General features: G+C 33.5%; 2 protein-coding genes across 5 annotated transcripts; one reads left to right on the top strand and one right to left on the bottom strand.

The window, feature by feature from the left end:
* The first annotated feature begins 1179 nt into the window (after nt 1-1179).
* On the top strand, nt 1180-6790 carry LOC128872266 (P protein-like). 2 transcript variants are annotated; one of them, XM_054114779.1, is made up of 18 exons: nt 1180-1343; nt 1773-1892; nt 2224-2380; nt 2566-2640; nt 2780-2912; nt 2972-3044; nt 3135-3322; nt 3395-3501; nt 3664-3823; nt 3889-3960; nt 4059-4190; nt 4256-4510; nt 4605-4739; nt 4825-5019; nt 5146-5379; nt 5483-5741; nt 5893-5986; nt 6379-6790. In XM_054114779.1, exons 2-18 carry the CDS (start codon nt 1802-1804, stop codon nt 6464-6466), a joined length of 2448 nt encoding a protein of 815 aa, XP_053970754.1. In that variant the 5' UTR covers nt 1180-1343; nt 1773-1801; the 3' UTR covers nt 6467-6790. The 2 variants fall into 2 exon arrangements, with proteins under 2 accessions (XP_053970754.1, XP_053970744.1); XM_054114769.1 differs by having other exon boundaries at nt 1181-1343; nt 2777-2912.
* A 496-nt stretch (nt 6791-7286) lies between these two features.
* On the bottom strand, nt 7287-12900 carry LOC128872277 (transcription elongation factor B polypeptide 3). 3 transcript variants are annotated; one of them, XM_054114790.1, is made up of 10 exons: nt 12288-12337; nt 12118-12199; nt 11668-11936; nt 10481-11460; nt 10030-10202; nt 9739-9908; nt 9585-9676; nt 9287-9486; nt 8941-9220; nt 7287-8862 (listed from the first exon to the last, which is right to left on the bottom strand). In XM_054114790.1, the coding sequence occupies exons 1-10, from the start codon at nt 12320-12322 to the stop codon at nt 8783-8785; spliced, it is 2361 nt and encodes a 786-aa protein (XP_053970765.1). In that variant the 5' UTR covers nt 12323-12337; the 3' UTR covers nt 7287-8782. The 3 variants fall into 3 exon arrangements, with proteins under 3 accessions (XP_053970765.1, XP_053970783.1, XP_053970773.1); XM_054114808.1 differs by lacking the exons at nt 12118-12199; nt 12288-12337 and adding an exon at nt 12793-12900; XM_054114798.1 differs by lacking the exons at nt 12118-12199; nt 12288-12337 and adding an exon at nt 12446-12758.
* Between the last annotated feature and the right edge of the window lie 460 nt (nt 12901-13360).

Here is a 13360-nt window from a genome sequence, read left to right on the forward strand (position 1 = left end):
AAACACCGTAGGTGGAATAAAGACAAATATTCTACATAAAGTTTATTGTATAGGTGCGAATACGTAGTCGTAGCGGTAGCGCCGTCAATGCACGATGATATTGTTATCGAATCACCGTCAGAACATTCGTTCGATCCTCGAAGCCTGTACGCGACGGGCAAAAATGTATTTTTCAAAGTTATTTACAAAACATCGCCGTGGATTACCGCGTACGTGAAAGACATTATAACCACTTGGGATACCAGTACCAATGTAAATATTGTTTATAACGCAACGCAAGGTGATTCAGGACAACCTGTGCTCGCTGGATTCCTTGGCGAATCTAATGCTACACAGACCCATAGAAAAGAATTATTTGATACGTTGAATGAATGTTTTGAAACCACTCAAGCTCTAAACTATGTAAAATATGAAGAATGGAGTCCCGTATCAAACGTTCGAAGAGTAGATAGTAATCCTATGAGCGTGATGAAGCCAACCTCCATCTCTAATCATATTAATTACATAGGGACTCCGGATGATAGGTATACTATACTGTTCGAGACATTTTGAATTTTATGCGAGCGATGTATCCCCGTTTTGCAAGGATTTTCTTCGCTTCGAGCGAGTATGCTGTCAATTGGCCAGGAACTGTAGATGGTGCTATCGAAGCTGGCGAAGACACTGCCTACTCGATTTTATCCAGAATTCGACCACAAGCGCTTACCTTTCATGAAATAAGTAGTTTTACGTATGTGCTGCATATTTATTTGTAATATGAAACTTCCACTTTGCGTATATTGATTTTCAATTTGAATACCGTTTAATCGAATATCGTGTTAGCTCAAAGTCGAGAACAAGAATACCCGGAGCTCCTTTTGAAATGTGCGCTATTCAGTACTTTGGATTGATCCTGAACGTTGCTGTTTTCTTGTCATTTTTAAAAAGTGCTTATACAAACGGGTAATGCACAATATTTTATACATTACGCTCCAACTATAGCATTAATAAAAATTCTCGTAGTTCGTTGTATTTGTCTCTATTTAATTATACGTTATTTTCATATACATACATACGTATACAGTGTGTTGAAATTTTAACAAGTGCTAATCGGAAACGGTAAGTATAATAATATATCGAGTATGTAAACACACGACTGTGATTTTGACCGCTACCAGGGACGGATAAGTTTGAATCATGGAACATCGATTGTAGTTCCATGTTCTCGCTGTTTCCGTTTACACGTGTCTCCAGACCAGTTCTCAATGATAATGTTCAAAATTCGATGAAAATTAATCGCTTGTAGTGCAACTACGTTGCCAGAAACTACTCCAAGTGTAACTGTTATACTTTATTTGTTCAAGGTTAGTGGTTTAATCTCAATCATTCATTAAATTCGTAATACGTTATCGTTTATCGAAAAATGTCAATCGGTAAATTATCATTGAAACGCTTTCGAAACACATAAAATAACGTTTTGAATTGTTTATTTATTTAAACACAAGTACCCGTACAAATATCTATAATAGTATGTGCTATACTAGCTTTTTTCTTGCACTAACAATAAGATCGTGTACACGTATACATACATAGTACATACGTAGAAGTACGAGTACCGTATCACTTGTTTTTCTTTCGGTTTGAATATTTGTATTATTTGATCTTCCAAACAAATAAATTAAGGTCGATCGTTTAAATATTAGCTCCAGATGAGCTATGATACTAGCTGTTCAAATGTATATTAGATATTTTATTATGTTTAGTATCGGTCAGTAATGTTCGATTTTGTTCAGTTCAACGTCAGAATCAACGGCATATCGCAATGTCTCAAAACGACACGAGCGAAGATGAAGCTGGATTACGAACACCGATGTTCCTCAGAAAAGGATCTCGGTGTAGCCGTGGGACACCAGGTACATCAAATATTTGAAATCTGTGTTTGTATAGATGCATTTCTCTCGCGATGTCGCGATAGTCGCGACCGACTATACGATACAATATAAATACAACATTTAAAATGGATAAATTGTTTGGTTGAAAAGTTTAGTTTTGATACATACAGCCTTTCTTGCGCTCAATTTTCATCGTACGCATACTTATACATGTATATACTTGGTAACTGATCGAACGCTACATCAGGAGCGATTCAACTTCCAATATTGACCTAACTGAAGCGTAGAACGAGATGCAATGTGCGTATAGCTATCCAATCTCTTTCTTCAACGTTTATTCGTTTCACTGCAGGAACTCCGTCGTCTATATCGAGTTCGATAATGTTCGGTCAGATTTCAGAAGAGGTACTTCGTGTTTGGAGTCAACTACCAGAAGCAATACGTTTGGATCCCAGTTTGGCAAGTTTTCAAAGGGAATACGACCGAGTTCATCAAACTGCGGAAGACAAGTTCGTATTTTTTTCGTTAGATTCGCTATACGAAAAGCAGTAGAGAACAGTGGGCCCTAACGCTAAACCTAACACATCTGATTAAAGATTAAATGATCGTTTTCGTTCGTCGTTAAACGTTAATATACTATGTATTCGATCGTTTCTCCTAAGATATTCGAGACTTTCCATTTTCTCTTTGCTAGGTCCTCGGATGGAGTAAAAAAGGATTGCTTGGTAGTTAACATGTCTCTTGGGAGACAGTCTACGTTACCTTTGAAGTAAGTATTTATAGTGTAATGCATATAGAATAATAAGAAATACCCAACAACGTTTTTTCTTTTACATTTTCATCGTAGTCGTTTATATAGTAAGTTGCATTAATAAAATCAACCACTTGGTTGCTCGTTTTGACAGTAGAACGCAAAATGACGAAACTCCCGATGAAGATGGGCATCAGGATATTATGGCGGAGTCTCACGAATTTAAAAGGAAACCATTTTATCGTTATATGAAATTTACTTTATTGTCTTGTTGCTGGCTCGTATTTACCGTAAGTTCAATCGTTGGCGTCGTATCGATAGAAGAAATTAATTTTAATTACAATTACAGTTGCTACTGATGATTAAGAGCGAAAAAATCGAAACGATGCACCACGTTTCGGTACCCAGCGGGGAAATAAAAAGTATCCTTGTACCAACAAGGAAGAAAAATCGTATTCGAAATTTATTTAAATTATTCTAAAATTGTTTACGTTTCCTTAAATTTTCTACAGACTACAAAGTGTACGGCGACTCGTTTAGCAAACAAATTAGCCTAACGTTGGAAGGTTCGCTGCTTCCGCCAACAAAATTAACGCAATACAGGAACGTATCTGAGAGATACCTAAAAGTGTGGTTAGAACTAATTAACGAAACAAACGATACAGATCGATCTTCGTCTAACCACTTTAAGCAAATCAAGGTGATGGGCTTGTTATTCTATTCTATTGTACGCGTTCCTTGTTTACTTAAATTAATGATATTTTATGAGCAGATGATAAGCGACGTATGGATATTACCAATTCTTCCGGAAAGTGTAATGGATGTTTTTCCTGGACAGAGGATCCAGAGGTCTTTTTCATTAGGAAACGTTGATAAAATGTAACAGTTGTATAATTTCTTATCGTTTCTTAAGTAGTACTGATCGATCGAATTAATTTCCTCCTTTTTCAAATGTCTGATATACATACTCGTAGATCGTACAATGTGCTACGCTTCCAAATCTTTCGTATCTTTCGATACTTTGCAATTGTTACTTTGCAGGGAATTAGAGAATGGTGTGATATTTATCAAGTTGGAAACAAATCTAAAATCCAGTTTCGCAGTTTCCATAACTTACGATTTGTCGTTTATAGAAAAAAATGACGGTGTGATATACGCCGCAATGATTTTACTAGGATTATACGTCTTAATAATATTCGAGGTAATTAATAGTGCGTCCATAGTGTAATTATTGGTAGATTATCGATCCGTTCAAAACCATTTTAGGTTGTGCACCGAACCCTTGCTGCCATGCTAGCGTCCTCCATGTCTATCGCAATACTCGCAGCTTTAAATGAGGTATTGTAAAACGAAGTGAATAAGGGATGAAAATAGAGAAATGTAACGCGAATTAAATGCAATTAATTGAAGGAATGAAACAATTTGTTTGATGACAGAGACCGACTATGGGTGAACTGATTTCTTGGATAGATGTCGATACATTGTTGTTATTGTTCTCCATGATGATACTTGTCGCTGTTGTCGCTGAAACGGGTATATTTGACTGGCTAGCAGTTTACGCTTTCAAGGTAAACTTTTCGAAATATCAGAAATAATTGTGATCGATAGTATCAGAAACGATTGTTATTTTCAGATAACTGAAGGAAAGTTATGGCCACTCGTGAATACGTTGTGTTTGTTCACAATGTTCATCTCGGCCTTCTTAGATAACGTCACAACGGTACTTTTAATGACACCGGTGACTATCAGATTATGCGAAGTAATGGAATTGAATCCGGTGCCAATATTAACAACGATGATCGTTTATTCTAATATCGGTGGTGCGATGACACCGATAGGGGACCCGCCTAACGTAATTATTACATCGAATCACGACGTTAAGGAAAACGTAAATATCTATTACGATATTATGCACGTTAAATGATTTATTGTATTTACAACGCGTTACAATACTTATTGGTTGTACATTCTATTCCGTTCAGGGTGTCGATTTCAATACATTCACGATGCATATGAGCATCGGTGTTGTATTAGTAATAATTGTAGTTTACGCTCAGATACGGTACATCTTTCGCGACGTGGCTGTTCTCAGGTTCGACGAACCACAAGATGTACAGGTATTGATATTTGTTACTTTCCATGTTAAATACACATGCGAAATTACTTACACCTTCTCTCCGTGTTATTGTTTCATCGCGACAGGAATTAAGACACGAAATTGTCATTTGGCAAAGAGCGGCGGCAAGTTTGTCGAGTTACAGCAAGGACGAAAATCTAGTAAGGGAAACCTTGCTGAGGAAAGTTCAACGGTTACTGTCGCAATTAAAGAAGAAGCTGCTGACGGGAAGCGTGGCGCTTGAGAGATACAAAACTACGCTCGAGGAACTGCAAGAAAAGGTAAGTAGAAAATCCGATGTAAAGATTGCGATCGTTTCAGCGCACGCGGCGAGCACGCGTAAAACGACTAGTAGCGTAAAACGGTCGAACAAGTAAATTCCAATTAATTTATATTTGATTGTACAGTATCCTATACGAGATAAATGGTTACTAGTCAAGTCTGGATTCACGTTGATCTTCGTGATCACCCTGTTTTTCCTGCACAGTATTCCCGGTCTCCATTTATCGCTAGGTTGGACCGCTTTGGTTGGCGTCCTACTATTGTTAATTTTAGCAGATAGCGAAGATCTAGATGGTCTTATGGCACGAGTGGAATGGAGCACTTTGTTATTTTTTGCGTCGTTATTTATTCTTATGGAGGTAGACAAATTAATTACCGATTATTACATAAAATTAAATAATTAGTTAGTTGAGTAACCGAACCCTTTGACAACACTGTTTCGGTACATTTATGTAATTGTAGGCTCTCTCGCGTTTGGGTCTTATCGACTGGATAGGGAAACAAACGGAAAGTATTATTCTATCCGTTAACGAGGAATCACGATTAGCAGTAGCTATATTACTGCTACTTTGGGTATCTGCATTCGCAAGTGCATTCGTTGATAACGTACCTTTATCAACAATGATGATTAGAATCGTAACTAATCTAGCACAAAACTGCGAACTTGGATTACCATTGCAACCTTTGGTATGGGCTTTGGCTTTCGGCGCCTGCATGGGAGGTAACTAACTTTTCAAAATAACGTTCAAACTACTTTTAAACTTGTAATATATCATAAGAAATACTAAGATTAAATGGAGAAAGTTTCACAATGACCGATAGTATTGTTATTGTTATTGTTATTGTGGTTGAACAGACGGATATATTTTCAGGAAATGGAACTTTGATTGGAGCTACTTCTAACGTAGTTTGCGTAGGAGTTGCCGAACAACATGGATACAGATTCACTTTTATGCAATTCTTCAAGTAAGTACACACTAGCGTAATTTGTGGGAAAACTGAGTTGAACATTTTCAAATATAATACATTACCTTTACTATTATAATAAATAAGATTACACGAATCTATAACGATTAATACGGCGCGGCGGCCATTGTCGCGTAAAATTCATTCGTAGTTTTATTGAAATTATATGTATTCCGCTTAATGCACGTACAATATGCACAATTGGAGTTTCAAACAAAATAATTAATCGATAATAATATCCTGTATCGATTTGTTTCAACTGAAATTTCGAATCCAGGTTGAGTAATAAATCGTGGCCAGATTAACTTTCACAAAAGCTCGCCACTAATTTATTGTTCGTATTTTAATAATTTAATTTATTTGACGAATAACGTTCAATGCGTTCATTTCAGAGTGGGCTTTCCAATTATGCTGACGAGTTCAATGACAGTAACCGTATACTTAATGATCGCCCACGTCGTTTTCAATTGGAACGGATAATGTAATCGTTGCGACCCGTATTTGGTGTAAAAATATTCATCTACGTTTCAAATGATGTCTACACACTTGGTATATTCCTTGTAACGTTTCATTAATAACATACCTGTAATAGTAAAGAAAGTATGTACAACTAAAACTTAATATACTGAAAATATTGTGAAAAAACATTGCACAAATTATATTGTCTCTTCAGAATTGGATTTTTCAAGATTTTTACACTCGTCAGCAATATCTTGGATTTACAATAACATAAATAACATATTTTATAAGACCATTAAATTTGTTTATTACAAATGAAACATAAATACATCACCTTGAATGCCATTATGTATATGGAATTGATTACATACATGATTATCATGTAGCCTTACATTGGTCACAATGTACTAGTTAAACACAATTCTTTTTAAATATAAATTAAACTCAATAAACTAAGTGGGCTTACCTTAAAAATTTACTTTAAAATACATAGCGATAATATGATATTCAATTATCTAAATATTCGTTTTCTTTTTTAATTTTTTTTCTTTCTTTCTTTTTTTTTTTAGTTACAATGTATTCTTCTTAATTTTTAATTTATCCTTTTAATTATATTTTCTTCGTACTCTAAATGTATTACATGTAATAAATATAAAACTATTTGCGACATTTTAATAAATTCTAAACGAATTTATATATCAAAAAGATTAAAATATTATTTTTTTATCTATAGAATGAAAAACGTTATTGTGAATTATACAGGTTATCATTGTTGTAGTTGATCGTATTAATATTGTTCTGAAAAGACGTAAAGTTTTCCTAAATAGATCAACTTTGCGTATTCGGGTGTACATATGTAATTCTATTTTTTTTCTACATAAAATTAATAACATACATTCACTTACAAACATCATTCTAGTATAATCTGTCGGAAATATGAATCAAAATTTGGCTAAAATTATCGTTTAAATCATATGCTTACGACAATTACAATTGATCGGAATTGTAGCTTATTTATAATAAGAATTATATAAAACATCAATGTTTTAGGTTAAAAACAAATAATCAATACAAACTCTCGTAAACATACATATGTGTATATATATATCACGGATTGAAGAATGTAACATTAATTTCATACAATGTTTAACAAGTAGACTGCCGAGCCAAATGTGCCATCTTTAAACGTTTTTATTGAATACTATTTAAAGCGCCGGCTTCCGAAATTCGATACGGCAGTTAATGTGTTAATTCATGTCTACTATTCAAACAGAAATTTACAAAAATATTAATATGCAGCATTTAGATTTATTTATACTTGGATATTCAGCCAATTATATTTTTAATCCCTCTGATTCAGATCTCACCTTACCTCTTTGTATCCTTTCGAAATCGTATCGAATGTTATTTACTTCTACTTTCTAAAATAATTCAGTGTTACAGTGTTTCTAATCATTAGTGATTTTAATTGATTTCCTTTGTAATTAACGAATTTTCCAATACATTATTATTATTATATATATAATTCACTGCTTATGAATGTACTCCATCTTTACATAAATCGAGAAATCTGTGATGCTTTATATCATCGAGAGGTTAGATTTATTATTATGACTCATGATAGAATGCAAAATACACTCTTAATACTAGAGATTGATATAATTTTATTCGGCTTTTAAGATATTTATTCTGTTACATATCTTCCTAGATCTTTCCACAAGAAAATATTTACAATTATAATCTAATGAAATTAATGAATCACAGCAACAAATGGAGCAAATTCAATATAGACGGAACTTTGAATTTTTGTATGAATAGGTACTTTTTACACGAATAAACATTACTAAGCATAACGAACAGAAGCAGAGATTCCATGTTGTATATATTTTAATTACACTCTGTATCTGTGCACTGAAGCTATTGTCACTTAAACATCAACTACTCATGATTGCTCACTTTGAATAAAGAACCGCAAAAGTATTTGCTTTGTTATCTTGTAAAAAAAATTTGTAAATTCCTATATAGATCATTAAAAATTTCGATTAGTGTACCTTTTCCTTGTACAATTTATAAACCTGATTATAATATTTAAATGTAGTAGATATGAAAGCACCACACGATTAATTTAACACAATCAATTTGGTAAAATGCGGAATGCCTAACGCAGCATGCGAACCTCGTAAACTTATTTTTGTTCAGAATACAGGTTTTGTAAATAGCGATGTAACCGGAAGTGTATACGGATACGACTCATGCATAAACGCAAAATTAATTATAACCTAATGCATGAGTATGACTTACACTCAAGTAGTTGTATATTGATAAGTTTTATATAAACTACCGTTTATAACGTCCTTTTATTAACTGCAGAGCTTTTGCCATTAAAGGGGCTTTTGTTTTCTTCACGTTACCAGATGCTAAAAATGTGAATACCATTTATTAATATAAAGAAATACATATCTAATCCTTTCATTGATATCTGTAAAAATACTTACATATTTTCATACGAGGCATGGGTGGTGGTGGAACAGAAATGTTTGTTGCGGCTGCAGGACCTCCGCCGCTAATTAATTTTTTCTTTAAACTGGACGCAGTAGTAGGTACAGAATTTGCAGTACCATATTTGGCTTGTTTTTTAAGAATGTTTCTTGGTGGTTTTACAACATTATCCACGTAAGCAAGTTTTGTAGATCTCACAGGAACAGATTTGTCGATTGATTGTTTTATATTAGCTGTGAGTGTTTTCAGCTTTGCTTCTCTCTCGTCCAAACAACGCTAATATATAATAAACATGTTATCGCAATAACATTACAATAATAAGGGAGTTTTATTGTTACGTACCATATACATCTCACGCCACGATTCCATTTCCTCTCTTTGTTTATTTCTAAATTCGCGATTACAATGAAACTGCCATAAGCAATCTGTATCTTCAATTAAATAGGGATTATAATGTTCCAACATAAACAATTGATCTGATGTTGCACGTTCCAAAACAGGTTTTATTATATCGAAAGGCACGCCGCCAGTAAATTCAAGTGCTATGTTGGTGAACAAAAAACAACTTATTTAACAAATACTTTTTCAAATATTCATTACTTCATAAATTATTTATAAAATTTTTTAACAAATCTCTTACCGTCGATGTTTTCTATCAGCACTCTCATACACATTTCAAACAGAGTTGGCACACTTGTATAACTAGATTTATTTCCAGAATATACTTTTGTCCTGTAAATTAGAAATTAACATATAACGTACACTGTACATCCTTACAATTATTAGAAAGATACCTTTGATTTTTTACATAAATCACATCTGTAAGAGCTTTATCTTCTTCTTTACGATTCATAGGATTGATATATGGTAATGGTTTGTAATTGGGACTAATTTCGGGCAGCGTAGATGCCAAATCCACACTTAATGGTTCTAATTTTACATTCGATGATAAAAGAGATGGTGGCTGCAACCAAGAATACTCGTTATATTCAAAAGTTTATAGATTGTTTCATATTTTTCGTATATAATATTTATATAAATTTGATTAATTGAATATAATTTTTGTTACAATATAATTAAATTACTTGTAACGGATCAGTACTCGTCGATTCACTTTTTGGTAATGGTTTTTTAGTATTTGTAGTCGATTGTTCTGGTTTGACCAATTTTGCTGAACCAGAGTTTGACGGATTATTATTACGTTTTCTAGATGGTTGAGCCATGGTGCACATACCAAGTGCCTCTGCAAAACTAGCCCCTGTATATAACAGGAAAATTAATTAAAATTTCCGATCTAAAGAACACATGTAGAAACACTAAATTATTCAATTTCTTTAAAACAATTTTATAAAAGGTAATGTTTTTTAAATATTCCAACGTTGTATAAAAATATACTACTTTATTTTAGAAAATTATTATAAGCTCATAGTACAATCATAAATGGAAATGTATTTCACACTTTTGAAGTAAAAAAAGCAAATAATTATAAACATATTTTTCTGTTATCTTAAAAATAATATATTTTTACAAACTAACCAGAATTGCAATCAATTCCTTCATCCCCATTTATTTCTTGCTTGATTTTTACCAACTCTTTTGGTTCTTTTGATCCATGCTTGGAGTGCTTTAAATGTTTACTACTTTTACTTTCGTGTTTACTTTTTCCATCTTTATACTCTTTTTTTTTACTTCTATCTTTACTTTTATCGCGATGCTTATCACTAGAGGAACTATTATGCTTTGACTCCGAAGATTCCTTATTGGAATTCAAACTTTCAGCTTTCTTACTTTCATCTTTACTACAACGTGCTTGATGTTCATTTTTATGTTTATGTTTTTCTCCATTGTCTTTAAACTTACTACAAGATGGGTCGCTTCTGTGTTTACTGGAATTTCCCTTTGATTTTTCCTGAGGATCTTTCTTTTCAAGCTTAATCTCGGTTTTAACTGATACATCTTTATCTTTAGGCTCCTCTTTTATTTTAATTGTACTAGATATAGCATTACTATTATGCTTTTCAAAAGTAGACGATACATAAATTTTGCTGTCGTCGCTTTCACTTTCTGAATTTTTTCTTCGTTTACTTTCCTTTCTTCCACTACTCGAACCATCAAGTTTTCGTTTCTTCTGATTATCTTCGTTGCTTTTAGAGAAAGTAATATTATCGGACGATTTATTAGAGTATTTTTCCAAGCTATCAGATTTACTATAATTTTGATGTTTGGAACTATGAACTTCTTCTTTCTTAGAGGCACTTTTATTATCCTTTAAAGATTCTTTTTCGCTTCTTGACTGGTACTTATGGCTGTGTTTATTTTTATCATGTTTCTTTTGCTTTTCTATCTCACTTACTGAAGTTTTAGCAGCATCAGAATTGTTTTTGGATTGACTTTTATCCAATTTTAATTTAGATTCTTGTTTTGATACATGTTTACTACTATGCGCAGCATTTGATATTTCACTTTTTTCCATCTTGTGCCTATGCAAATGTTTTTCAGTTTCTTCACCTTTATGTCTGAAAAATCATATAAAATACATGATTCTGTCTGCTTAAAGAAAATAATGATTATTTTATCATTGCACAAGATACTTTTATTTCATTCATAAAGAAGTCAACTGTCACATCTTTTTAAGGAATCTTATAAATAACAAATACAATAGCCAGGTTGTGTAAACATGTCGTGTTCTACATGAACAATAAGAAAATGAAATTCTACCGTACCTTACGATACACTCTTCAGATTTTGGAGATTCGCGACTGTCGCTATAACTTTCAGGTGCATCAGGGACACACGCTTCATCTTCATCTTCGCAGTCGCTACTTTCTTCGCTAGCCACCATCACTTTCCATTTTGCGACAAGTACCTTAGCAGCATCTCCTATACCACCTTCGTATTTCCTTAGAGCATTTACAGTACGTCCAACACCAGTTTCTTGAAGATGCTGTACCGTTACTGGCAAATTAGATAGCTTTGAAATACAATGTAGTATCTGTAACATATTTCAGAAGTAATATATTAAATATTAATGTGTTAATCCATTATACATATACATCGAATATGCACGAATTTAAAGGATTAAGCAAGAAAAGGAGAAAATTGAAAGGACAGAAAATATGGAATAATAAACATTACGTATTGGTAAGTATATATTACTAAAAATGTATAATTACTCGAATTGAGAAGAACAAAATTAGATAAGAAAGCTCGTATATTTTTCTGAAAAGATTGCTGTTGTATAAGAAACAAAGCAAACTGGAAACAAATTACAATAAATATTAAACAAATTTATTTATATTCAAAACAAAAAGAATATTTTAATCTCTTGTATCCTGTACGTTACATTTTTGACAATATTGCATCAGGTTTAGGTATCATTGTGATATTTTGCTTAAACATCACCGTGAGGTTATATTCAAACGTTATTAATCTACATAACTGCATTATTGTACGCATCGCTAAAAATTTGAGGGACGTGGAAATTAGCGCAGCAATACATACTCTATCCTCATTGTCATCGCATTTTTCAATATTTCGCTGATAATGCTTAATTTTATCCACAACAGACATTATTGCGGCTGCCAGCTGCTAACTGCTGTTGTACCGTATTCATGGACAGATGGATACGGCGGATGAGGAAGGTAGTTTCGATAGAAATTTACTTCTATTGATCACGCAGTAAATTCTATCAACTGATTTACACTTGTAATCAGATCAGGAAGTAGAAAGTATATATTACACAATATGAACTGCAGATAACAGCAATCATTTTTAATCGATAATCGAAAACTATTTTAAAATTTCTATGAAAATAGTAATTTATTGTTTGTAATAAGAAATACAATTACCAAAATAAATTAATTAATATACAGAATAAATAGAGAACAATGAATCTCAGTGATTTCGCTTGTAACCAGGTAAGTAGTTAACGCAATACGTTGCATGTGTGTACAATTGTACATACACACCATGTGCATTCCATGTATATTCAGGCTGACGGGTGCGGGCCGGTGCGGGGGTGGTGCAGTGAAAATCTGACAAACAGCGCTATAGCCATCTAGCGGATGGATTAGAAGCTCAAATGGAGGTAGCTTGGCACTGTGCGAGAGAGAGAGACCGAGAAGGGGGGTGTGGGGTAACGTGTGCGATAAGGACAAAGCTACAGTGGCTGTGCGAGAGAGAGGGGGTGCAATATGCGACAAGGACAGGGCTATAGTGCGTGTGTGAGAGAGAGGAGGTAGCATATGAGAGAAGGACAGAGCTAAAGCGTAGTACGGTGCCGCAATCTCTTCGAAAACTGTCCAAGTTTGTCGAGAAATAGTTTCAAATTTCTACGGCTAGATGGCGTAAATAGGTTTAACTCAAAGAAACCTTTGAGAGAGAGAGAGAGAGAGAGAGAGAGAGAATATATAGATA

The sequence above is a fragment of the Hylaeus volcanicus genome, chromosome 1 (genome assembly GCF_026283585.1).
Source record: "Hylaeus volcanicus isolate JK05 chromosome 1, UHH_iyHylVolc1.0_haploid, whole genome shotgun sequence".
NCBI classification, from domain to species: domain Eukaryota; kingdom Metazoa; phylum Arthropoda; class Insecta; order Hymenoptera; family Colletidae; genus Hylaeus; species Hylaeus volcanicus.